At 43.3% G+C, this 12598-nt stretch overlaps 1 protein-coding gene across 1 annotated transcript in view; it reads right to left on the bottom strand.

Annotated features, from left to right (window-relative positions):
* Positions 1-10844, bottom strand: part of LOC149366061 (neprilysin-1-like) — a 34124-nt gene extending 23280 nt beyond the window's left edge. The window contains exons 1-7 of the mRNA XM_089550909.1: positions 10754-10844; positions 8281-8328; positions 6827-6988; positions 5661-5750; positions 3961-4376; positions 2503-2697; positions 2302-2388 (exon numbers count right to left, since the gene is read on the bottom strand). Coding sequence (XP_089407035.1) covers positions 2302-2388; positions 2503-2697; positions 3961-4376; positions 5661-5750; positions 6827-6988; positions 8281-8328; positions 10754-10844 — 1089 coding nt within the window. The remainder of the gene's footprint in view (positions 1-2301; positions 2389-2502; positions 2698-3960; positions 4377-5660; positions 5751-6826; positions 6989-8280; positions 8329-10753) is intronic.
* Positions 10845-12598: the final 1754 nt, after the last annotated feature.

The raw sequence follows: 12598 nt of genomic DNA, 5'->3' as shown, positions 1-12598 counted from the left end.
AAAGCGCACTTTGATACGCATTGCAAAACTTACTTTTTCTCTTTTTTGCACGCTTATACCCTAAAACCCCAATGTATTCTTTTTGCCAAAAGTAACCGAGCAACAGGTTTGTTCTTCTAAACTGTAAAACTTAGCCTTTACGGTACCCGTAAAGACCAAAAGGCGTCATAACGTGAAGAAAGGGTTTTTTTTTTACACTACACAGATTCAGAACTGCCAAAAGTTATTCGGCATGTGGATAAGAAACAAACCACCGTTGCCCGGTTACTTTTGGCGAAGACCGGTACATGTAGACGTGTCGTGACATAATCAACCAAAAGCGCGCAAAAGCCAACTGTCAGCAACGTCAATTTGAAAAGTGCGATTTGAAGGACGTCCGGTGAGGTAAAACCACATTATGTGTAAAAAAATAACTAAACGTGTTTATGGAGTGCAGAATTGGCAGCATTTGCACGCAAAGAGCAAAAAATAGTACAATTCATTAACTTAAAAAATGCGCGCTATCTGTTTGTGTCAATAATATTTCAACTGATTTCAGCGTCTTCGGTCATCTTTTTCGCACCATAATCAGCAAGATGGCTTGGCATGCGGAAAGGCAATTTCGGCAGTCCAGCTTTGTCGTCGTCTAGCCTTTAACAAACTGCGTAAAACGTTAGCTATTCGCGCGAGATACCGCGGCGATCGAAGAAAACATCGTCTTTGAAATAACTTCACAGTTTCACAATCTTTTCTAGGAATTACCCGTCTTTTCTTCACGACGGGACGATATCATAGTTGCAAAATGAAATCATTTAATACTTCTTTGAGAACTTTTGTTGGGGTGTAACCATAGCTTTTACCCACAGCAGGCTCCAGCAGGGCCTCTTTCTTTTGCCTACGCCAGAGATTGGTCTTGATCTATATTTGGGAAGGTGCATGCTAAAATTGGCCACAACCTGCGCTTTCATGTAGCAAGATGAAAGACAAAACCAAAGACAGCGTAGGCAGAACGATTCTCGGACAAGTTGGTTAAAAGTCAACCGAGTTCAACGCCATCACTAGTACGCTGGCCAAATTTGGCAGTCAGCGTGTCTGTCAAGGTAAGTCGACTGAAAAGTTAAGATATCATTTATTTACTGAGTTGGAAGAACAACACTCAGTCTTCGTTATCGCTTGTCTTGTCCTTACTAGTATATATTGGTATATTTGGTACTGGTATATATTCTTTATTGTGTGCAATGTGCGTATTTCTCTACTATTGTACATTCGCGTCCGGGCTTGTGGCGTGCAATGGTGTCACCATGTAGATAAAAAGAACCGCATCGTAACGGCACCATGGGCCAAAAGTAAGAACGAATAAATAATGTTTTGTCATGTCGACAGTTTTTTTCTGTAGTACTGTAGTCCTTTTGTGTGGTATTTTTCTGTAGTTCTGTGGCTACGACAAAGTACATCCCAATACTACAGATAATTCTGTTTTTGCAAGTTAATGGAGATAGAAATTACAGCAAATCTGTTGCGACGACAGATAGTTTCTGTTTCTTTTTTCGACAGGTTACTCAACGTTCGAGCAAAAAGACCCAAAGCGCTACGGCTTGCGCAGGCCCGAAGCACTGTCGCGGAAGATAGACACCTTTATGCATAGGCACCGCCGTTAATCCGGCTTTGCCGTAGAAACCTTCGCTATCAGTCAATGCCAACGGGTGGCAGTCTTAAGGATAAGGCCAGGATGAAAGAAGAAAAGAAAAGAATACTTCCGAACTTTTTGTTCACTCCGATGTGGCATTGTAGAAGAGCCTGTATTAGTCGGGTTGCAGCAAGATAAATGAGCAGATAAGAGAAGGAAAATGAGGGCCTTGTTACGACACACATTTGATGGAAAAAACCAGTCGCCGAAACCAGGGAGCACAGGTTCTAATTTTTTTTTAATTAGTGTCTTTTGTCAGTGGGAAACTAATAGTAACGCTTTGCCCACAGTGACGAGATTTGAAGGCTCAGGCTCCTTTCCCAAGCAATGCAACTAATAGTGTAATTAGTTTATTCGCGGTATCTGGTTGGTTTTTCTTCTGCTTTCTAATCAATTGCATTTCAGCGATAAACTAGTTACACTTCTAAACATGCATTTATCAAAATTACAAGTTATTTTTAAGAACAAACATTCCCCTGTGATCCTTGGTTGCGTCCACTGTTGGCTTCCTTCACGAGAACGAAAAATGGTTGCATAGCGTGGGGAATTGAAGCTAGCACAGTGAAGTCATGAAGAACACCCGTCAGTCAAGGAGCGAGCAACTCTCCTATAAACTGAAAAACGACTTCACTTACCCCCTTAAACATGGACTCGAGTTCCCGTATTGAGGTTCTTTTGTGTATTTTCCACTCGTCCCTTCTGTCTTCTTCGGCTAAAGTTCTCTGTCAGAAATAACCGCGATAGCGTAAAAGGCATAACCATTAGCCGAGGATTTCTTACAGGACCGACTGCATGTTACTTGTCAGTCAGTGCACGTTTCTTTCTCACTTCCTCACCTTGGCTAACTCGCTTTCGAAGTCAAAAATGTCTTCGGCGATGGCATGTGCCGCATTCCTGCTCAAATTGGGCTTCATAATACGCAACGATGTTTGTATGAGTGCTTTGTACGCCCTGACGCGACCTCTGTTCGCATGCTGGTCAGGGTGCATCAGCTCGTTTCGTCTTAGGAGGATAAAAGTGGCTTGGTCGAGCTGAAAACGCAAAACAGATCAGTAGCTGGATGAATCACAGTACTCAACTTAACATCAATTATCTATGTGCATTGAAATGAAATTAAATAAAATTTTTATTCGGCCATATTTACAATATGCCCTCAGGGAGAGGCAAAAGGAGGCAGACAAAGCATGCCTCCTGAGGAGGCCATCACGCCGGTTAACACATCAGGACACAGGTGACTAAACTGCAAATCACATAAGCAAAAAAAAAGAAATGCTCAGAAAAGAATGAAGCGCTCAGTCTTAATTTACCTTATTGTAGTAACTACAACAAAGAAGGACATTAATGGCGCTCTAAGAGAGAGAAAGAGAGAGATAAGGGAAAGACAGACTGGTTAGGCAGAACAACGTTCCGGTTGGTTACCCTACACTGAGGGGAATGAAAAGAAGGGCATAAAAAGAGGAAAGGGAAAATAGGAGTGGGCAGTAGGAAGTAAGGGTGTCAGTAAAAATTCACTGCCTCACAATATGTCGCGCAAGAGTGGCGCCCCCTGGAATTGAAGTATTGCTTGGGAAGCCTCGAGGTTTGACAGTGGACAGAAGCACTACAGTGGTGCGAGTCAATGTTTCCAGATGGCGCGGCGCGCAGTGATGGCATGAAAAATATAAGCAACTTGCCAACTTTAAGTGTCATTGCAACCCAGATTTGAATGTGGAATGAATTAGTGTTTCGAATTAAGAGTTTCGGAAAGAGGCTGCTCGTAGCCTGGATATAATTCCTTCGTGTGATTGTGACGAAGTCCGAATCCTGCGAAGCTTTTTAATCTGACGAAAAGCGCAGTGAAACAATTACTTCATCGCCTTGTTTTTCAGAGCACAAAGTTGTGAACGTCCGGAAGATAAAAAGGGATACCGAATGGACATTCTGTTCAAATGTAGAGTGAAGTAGATCCAATTTTTCAGACACCACTTGTGATCACTAAGCGTTCAGTCCTGTAAACTTGCAAATGATAGATGATAAAAGATGTAACATGTAGCCGACAGGACTTCCAGATTAGCGATCGCTGTTCAAGGCATTCTATACCACCATAAGTTGTCTGCTTCCATGGTATTTCACTATGAAAACTTTTTTTCTGAACGCAGTTGCACAGTTCGGGAAACAGTGTGGGGGCTCTGCTGTAACCGAGGTTCAATTCAGCAATACGACATTACACTTAGGTTTTAATTTCAGAGCGGCCGAGGGCATCATCACGAGCTTAGCCAGTAACAAAGCAGAAGAAAAAAAAGTGAAAAGCTCACGCTTATTATGTGGGAAGAGAGATTTTCCGAATCTCTCACGATTGCAAGCTGAAACAGTGGTGACATTCCCGCCTTGAGCAGTAATGACTTGTAGTCTCCCAAGGGCATCATCGGTTCTCTTGTCGTCCGGTTGCTGGGCGCTGTCCAGTCGGTTGTCCGTTCCGTCAGTGTTGTTAGACTGACTGCCGGCTCCGTTGACTCGCTGGCTGTTCCCACTGACCCGGTGCTGGAATCTGTCGACTCGGTCATCGGATCAGAGGAATCAGTTGTGGGCTCGGTTGACTCTGTCGTCGTTTCCGCTGACACTAGCACCCGGTTCTTGCGCCCTGCCTTCGTCCTTACCAACGGCCAATTTTCCAAGCCTTTCTTTGCCAAAATTCTCTTAAGAAAACTCAAGCTTCGTGCATCAGGGTTGCCTGTTTGGAAAAGTCATTCAAAATGAAATGGTCAAAGGTCATTCAAGATTAAGCCAATCTAATTAACGTCTTTGTATGGCGGTAATAATCACATCTAGGCCAGTTGTTAAAGCGACATGATAGCAAACAGCATAATGTTTGAAGATGTAATTCACTATACGTGCGCTCCTCAGCGCGCTCTTTCCTCCATAACGTCTAAGTCAAGCGCACAGCTCTAGTTATATACCCCCCATGCCTGACGTCAAAACTGCGAAGTGAATCACGTGACACAAAGTGATTACCACCAGGCTTTCTTACTGCCTCTGCCGACAGCTTGCAATGTCAAAATTCGATGTTAAAGTTCAAGATCAAAATTCTGGATCGAAGTTCAAGGTCAAATGACAAGGTCAAAAGCTGAGACCGAAGGTCAAGGTCAAATGTAATGGTCAACGTTCAAGGTCAAAGGTGGTGAACTAAGTGTCCAACACATGGTTAGGTATATGTGTGTAGCAACACTAGCCGTGACTTATCTCAAGGTCATTTCAAGGTCATTCGGAGGCTCACGGCGAAATGCGTCCCAGCTATGTAGTGTAGGTTTCGCTACAAAAGGCGGCGGCTTCTGGAAATAAAGGCGCACCCCAAGCGCTGACCGAGACAGGTAGATGCCCTGTCATCGTTCTTGTCTTTTTGTGGTTTCTTGTTGTTGTTTGTGCTGTCATAAGGAAAGGTAGTGTGGCTGTCTTACAGCGGGAGGTCAGGTGCATCGTTAAGTACATGACGGAATTAAAAGGAGGGGGGGGGGGGGGGGTTAAAGGCGCAGAAATAAAAAAAATCATAACTGACGACATTTATCTCTCGCTGAATATCGAAATTTAAGCAACATGCATAAACATTAATATTTTTACACGTAGATGAAATTCCCAGCCGAAAACACAACTTGTTTGTTGCCAGAACAGATTTCTTGCTTATTTGTCCATTAATTTCTAGTAACAACGAAGTTTTCTGTGCTATTGAAAACGACAAAAAAGTACTACACTACTGGACCAGAATTTGTCGTTACGATAAAAGGATAAACATTTTGTTGTATTTTGGGCATTATTTTGTCACTCTTTTCGAGCTGATTTCTACATTCGGCAGTGCTTCGACTACTGATAAAAGATTGCTTAGACGAAAAGAAGGTTGATGATTTTAAAAAAAAAAAACTTCCCTCCCAATAGTTATTAAAAGGCAAAGAACAGTACTTTTTCGTGTTCTTGACTGGGTTCCTAGACAAGACAACCAGAAAGAGGATAAGATGTGCCTTACGGTTTGCTGCGCAAGATTTGTATGCGATCTTCGCCTTGTCGGTGACACTCTGTCTCTCTTTGCCGATATGCGTAGCGTTTTCCAGAATGGCTGTAAGATTCGTACCGCAGATAAAAAGTGCAGTTACGACAATTTGTTCATGTAAATATTTCATCAATGCCGCAGCAAAACAGCGATGTACTGAGTAAATTAAGGACCACTTGGAAGAGATAACTTATGCAAGCCCATATCAGATTGTGCGGAACGCTGTTTCAAAGGGTATTGGTAATTAAGTGTGGAACATGTGTTTCGAAGAATGTTTGGGCCCATTTCAAGAACAAGGAACCAGCAGTTCTGACTTTGAATTGACGACGTGCTGTGATTTGAATTAGTGCTTTTGTAGGTGTGTTCAGGCGTTTGCCTTGATCTGTTGGCGAAACGATTTTTTTTAGCGTAATAACCAAGTTCAGTGCACAAATAGTCTCTATGGCTGCTCAATTATTCCGTGTTTGTAAATTTCTGTATCTTTGGTTTCCTCGCATTTTGCAAACTTTCTAGCATGCCAGGGGGTGATACATAGCCTACAGGTGTAAACAGCGTAGATAGTTAATAGGCAATAGAAAAAAACTATTTCTCGTCTGTTCATCCATACGTCCGAATTTTTTAAAATAGTAAAATAATGAATGTAAAATTTATCGAAAAGAAACCATGTAAGTAATTGCTAGTTTCTTTTTTAATAAGCACGTGAGATTTTCCTAGCTAGTGTTATATTCAAAGTTCAGTCGCACAAAAATACTTGTAGCTTCAATATGAAAGAGGACACCTCGTTCCCACCAAATAACCACCAAATAAATAAATAGTTGACACCAATTTAATTTCTTCGCAATGCATTGGATCAGAAAGAAAAATTACGGTAATCATTCTTACAAAAGAGAACTGTTTATAGTAAAACGTAAAAGCTGCTTCTAATCCACACTCGAAGAGTGATTATTAGTTGCTTTATAATTAGCCATTTCCTTTCATATGCTTCGAGATGTATATGACTTTTGCCTTAAGCTCAACGAGGACAGTTAAGGATTGGAGTGCCCAGATATTTTTCTATTCTGAGACCGAAAATTTTCTACGATATAATGCTTCGTTGAGAACTTCGTCGAACGGAAGTGCGTCAGTCTTCCCACGGTTCTCACCTTTCAGCTGCCGGTTTAGCTTCTCGTCCAGCACCTGAAAGGGTCCGTAGCGCACCCTGTCTTTTGGAGCCGGGTGAGCTTTCTCCCACCCGCTGCAGACGAATTTGTAGAAGTCTTCGCAGGGGTCTACATAGCTGCTTAGAGCCTTCCTGATTTCGTCCGCTGGAAGTCAAACAGCATGACATTAAAACAAGCAATCAAGCAAAGAAGCGAAATTCCAGGTTCGTATTATGGAAGTGGTGGCTTGATGAGATTCACTGGTCACTGACCATGATCAAACACAAATGACGTTTCGGGAGCGCTACGGCTCCCTTGTTCACAATGAGCAACCGGCTGGACGTCCCGGGCTTTTTGTAGCGGTTAGTATCGTTTTTAGACATTTAACGTAGATAGGGTGCAATGCGCCATCATTCTTATTTATTGTGTTAGGTGTAGTCTGGATGATTAGTGACTCGAGATTTCGGCGTGCTGATATATTCTTTTCTGTTGTCACTATATCTGCTTCGTCCCAGTTAATTTCATGGCTGGTCTCTTGCGCATGCGCCGCCATTGCGTTCGTTGTCACTTTTCCTCTTCGTACGTCGTATTGATTATCTTTCAGGCGTCTCGTGAGATCTTTCGTTTCGCCTATGTAAACTGATGAACAGTCGGCGCAGGCGATTTTGTAAACCACGCCGGGAAACTTGGCACGAGGGAGCTGACCTTTCACGTTTACCAGCTCATTTCTTATCTTGCTTGTTGGTACATGTGCAACATGGACGCCGTGTTTGCGGAACATCCGCGCCAGTGCCATTTCAGTGGCGGCTATTCCCAGATGAAAAAAAATACAACAAAAAAGTAACAACAAAATTTTTTTTAGTGACAACAGAAATTTACGTAGTTACTACATCAAAATACGACAGAACTACATACTACACAGAAGTACTACAGAATCCTCTAGAGGGCATTTAGGGTTAACGTAAATAAATAATAAATAAACAAACTACTGTGCTACAGAAAAATGCTGCAGAATAATGGCACACTTTGTCGTTACGACAAATATTACGAAATATTTTGTCGTATTTTTGACATGGTTCTGTCTTATTTTTTCGACTGGGCCTTAATGCCATTCCAAGCTAGTTCAGTGAAGAGCGCTCTGTTGGACTATGCGCTGAATAATCATCTCGTTCAAAACTTGCTTCGATCAAAAAAAAACCCTCTAAGGATTGTAAGCATATTTTTTGGCCACGTCGGCAAAAATTATTGCAGTGTTCTGGAAAAAAATATGTCCGAAAATAACAATTGCCGCAGCAACACTTTTACTGCGCTACATTCAACGGTGATCGCACTCTACCATATTGCATGCGATTCACAGTCACCACTACGAATAGTCGAAGTACTGTCCCACTCTAACTACTCAGCGGCTGCCGCGTTTTCATAATTCTTTCCTTTGGCTACTGTAGGAAGAACATTACCTTTGTTTCTGCATACTCTTGACTTGCACACTTGTGTCTTCAGGTTTCCTGCAAAATCGTTGCACCAGAAGACGAATACTTCAGTGCCAGTATAGATCTTAAAACGTTAGGTAGGTGCATGGAGGACAGGGTTAATGGGAGAGACATGGAAGAGGCCCTTTGCCCTAGTGGGCGTAGTCAGGCTGATGATGAAGATGATGACACTGTCTGCAGAACTACGATCGAACCTCGCTCTCAATAGCGATTCAAACAGTGCAACACCAATTTCAACTGAAAATATACTCAACAATTCTGGTCAAAAGCAATTTTCAAAGGGAAAGAATTTATGAACGCAATTTTTTCCATTATTGTAAGTTGTCACTATAACAATCAATATATCCGCAGAAATCTAGTCGGCAGGTGTGCATTTCTTTTTGCAGTTAACTTTTTCATATCGTCAAAAGCGTTCCCCATTGGTTCCCTATTGCAATCTTAACTGATCGATGCGAGCGATGGAAGCACTATAAAAGAAAGATTCTCTACATTTAGGAAGAATGGACCATTGCCTTCAGGTTCATGGGGGTTTAACGTACCAAGCCGACTCAGGCTATGAGGGACGCCGTAGTAGAGGGCTCCGGAAATTTCGCCCACCTGGAGTTCTTTAACGTCCACTGACATCGCACTGTACACGGGCCTCTAGAATTTCGCCTCCATCGAAATTCGACCGCCACGGCAGCGGTCGAACCCGCGTCTTCTGGGTCAGCAGCTGAGAGCCATAACCATTAACCATAACCATTAACCATTAATGAGGCAGTGGAAAATGCTTCGTTCATTTCATTGCAAAAGGAGCGTCGTATGAGATTTACCTGAGTTGGCTGGCCAATAGCGTTCGTCTCCCTTAAGAGGAAAAGCGACCTTTCACATAGCGGATATCGCGGCGCCGCTGTCTTCCACTGAGGCGGCAATGCTGCTATGCATAGTTATAGAGACTCCCGTGAACACCTAATGGTACCATAGCCAGAGCAAGGCAGCTTACGAGCAGGCGTCATTCGGAGAGGTATGCATGGCTTGCACCGAGGTCACATCTGTTGATCATGGAATGCTAGTTGGCCATAATGTCGAACTACTGCCAGACGGCCAGACCGCGTCTAGCTTATTGCCGCCTTCGTCAGCTCGCATCGTGTTGGTTCGCGTCGATCCGCAGTTTCAATGTGGTATTGTGTTCAGTCGTTGCCTGCTCCAACCGTAGCGGCAGCTCCAGGCGAAAGTGGAAGGCGACTAAAGCGGACTTCTCCCCCATTCTTAATATCATCGTAAGCAAGGGCTCCAAGATGCTTAGCACGAATCGGCGCGGGTTGTGGCTGGCTTGCATTCAGTTTGCCGATTTGTACCCCGACGACCTTGATTTGCGCCGAAATTTCCAGAGCCCTTCACCACGGCGTGCCTCACAGCCTGAGTCTCTTTGGGACGTTAAACCCCCTTAAAAAATAAACCAAACCCATTTACGTGTGTTCGGAGCGCACTTCGTGACAGGTAAGAGGCTGGTGCCATGAACTAACTGTTTGCGAAAACATGGAGAGCAAAGCATGCACCCTGGAGAGGTGAATGTTTTTGATTGGTGGGGCGCCATTCGATTTCTTTGATAGCACAAATCCAAACTGGGTCCCTGCGCTGCATCTTGGCTAAAGCACTAGGCAAGCCGGTTCGGATCGCTATGAGCGCAGCGAGCAACGACGAGAGGTAAAGCGGTGTGCCGAGGCAAACCTTTTCGTCTCGTAGACGCATTGCACACAGGCTTATCACCCACCCACTTGTGAAATAGTTCCGTGCCTGCAATTATTTGAAGGTTTTCATTTCCTCCAACGTCACGAAGCTGGAGAACTAAGCTAGATATATTCCCCAATATCCCCGTAGGTCACGCTTTGGGGACCACATCAACGTCTATCGTCGCGTCGACTCCCGGTCGCGGCGCACATTCCCACCTTTTCTGAGTAGCGTAAGCGCGCCGATCCAACTATAATTCACATTAATAGCCTGCACTGAATTGCGGTTCTGGCGTAGATGATGGTGTCGAGTGTAGTGTGTTTGTTTTGTTCATTTCCCACTTGTAGTTTTTGTTTTCAGACATAGAACAACACTAACGTGAATATTCAGGCTCCGAATTTGTTCGTTTTCTGTTCCGCACTAAAGAACATCTCACCTGACGTCACAGCATGTACTCTTTCGAGCTTATAACAGCTCCGTACCTAGTGAAGGTGATCCCGTTTTCGTTAGGAAGTGGCCAAGCACCGATCAACCATTCTTTTCATGCTGGAAGCGCACACTGTGCCTGGAATTTTTTTTCCCGTGATCAGCACGTATTTAGAGCGCCTTTAAAAATAAACGCGAGCGCTTCAAGGGAGATCATTCATTGTATATTTTTTTTTTCAGTGATGTGGTGAAAGACATCCACAGAAGTTTATAGAACTCATGGTTGATGCAGTAAATATGCTACCTTTTGATGTCGGCTGTTCCGTGCAGTCAAGCAAACTTGCTGCTTGGGAAACTCCGAAAAGAAGGACGCTGGCCAGGAATGGTATGCGCATCTTAAACCACCACCTTTCTGTTCGCAGCTTTCAATCTATCAACATTTTTTCTTTCTGAAAAAAAAAAGAAATACATGTATAAGCGCATACTTATAGGTCTCACCGGCATTAAGCATCGCCATTAATGCTCTGTGTTTTGTATAAAAATCATTCCAAGAATGACAGTAATATGGCTCTAGTCAGCAGGAACAATCCTTTTTCAGACGCTGAAGTTGCTGATATTCTAAGTAAACCTTACTAAGAGGCCATACATGTACACAATAAGAGGGGGGGCTTAAGGACTCCCCTCCCCTCAAATAGAAGGGCCCCACTTGCCATTTTTTAGCAGTGCTCTTATTGGGCGTGCACCTCTGCCCCCCACTTTCCCCATGTTTCAAGATATTAGCTTCCACCCGTCTTGAAAAGAACAAAAAAAATATCTGGACTAGTGAACGGTAGCTTCCAGTTTCTTGATCCCACTTATCTTACCTTATCTGCGTAAGCCGCTTAGTTAGTCCAGTGAGCTTCGGTAGTACAGTCTAACCACACTATAACGAAGCGGCTTATAACGAAATAATGGATATAAAGAAGGAATTATGATTCCCCTTGAAAGGTGGGTAAACATGGGCTATAACGGAGTAATCGCCAGGCTGCTTCAACTTCGTTATAGCGAGGTTAAACTCGATACACTTCAAGAAATGATAGCTTGTTTTCATTATAAACGGTCATAAAATAGCAGTTCATAAATAGTCATAAAAACATCCTGCCTAGCGAAGGAGACAGGGAGACTTTAATGAATAAAGGAGAGGTCTGCCTGGTTATGAGCCTAGCATGCCACTACAGACCTAGTGAAGGGTAGCTTGCAGTTTCTTGATCACACTGATCTTACCTTACCTGCGTAAACTGCTCAGTTATACCGGAGCGACAGACGCCAACGTGTCAGGAAGCCTCGGCAGTACAGTCGAATCACACTATAACGAAGCGGTTGATAACGAAACAATAGATATAACGAAGTAATTACGATTCCCCTCGAAAGCTCGGTAAACACAGGTATAGCGAAGCTACGGCTATAATGAAGTAATAGGCAGGCTTCTTTAACTTCGTTATAACGAGGTTAAACTCGATATATTTCAAGCGACGATAGCTTGTTTTCATTATACATGGTCATAAAGTTGCAGTTTTTGGAAAGGGCATTTTTTAGTAGCGGTGGTTTCACTCATATGTTACGGTGGTGAGGCGTATAGCATAACCACTCATATATTATACTGTATTCCGCTGCTCCCTAAAGTCCTTCTCACTACACTGCCGACAAAAGTGACGTTATTTCATAAGAGTTTTTTTTCTCTCTCTAATTTTCCCCGCTGGTGCACAAACAAAACCCAACCGAGAGGACTGTTGTTTGAAATATGCTCTATGTTTATGCTAAGATTAACAAACTTTTCCCTTTACTTTTCCTGAGAGGTACAAACAGCGTGAATGAAAAATGAATTGCATAAATATTTCTGAAATAGGTACCTACCGGTATCAGCCGGAGAGCGAACACTCTAGAAAAAATGCGCAGGTGTCAGAAGTACTCGGGCTGGTCAACTTTCAACAACAGTAGGTCCACCAAACCAGTCTTTCGCTTGTCGAAATCGATAAGGAGAGAACACGGCAAAGCACGAAGTTTGCTGACGTAGTTACCACCACCTGTGCGTGCTGCAATCAAGCTGCTTGTTTACTGCTGTCGCATAAGCACCGGCACGTAACATCTTCGACATGTGTCTTAAAAGTGC

The sequence above is a fragment of the Amblyomma mixtum genome, chromosome 1 (assembly GCF_055824585.1).
Source record: "Amblyomma mixtum isolate Tamu chromosome 1, ASM5582458v1, whole genome shotgun sequence".
Lineage (NCBI taxonomy): Eukaryota > Metazoa > Arthropoda > Arachnida > Ixodida > Ixodidae > Amblyomma > Amblyomma mixtum.
Note: the sequence above shows the minus strand (reverse complement) of the source record. Positions and strands in the feature narration are given on the sequence as shown.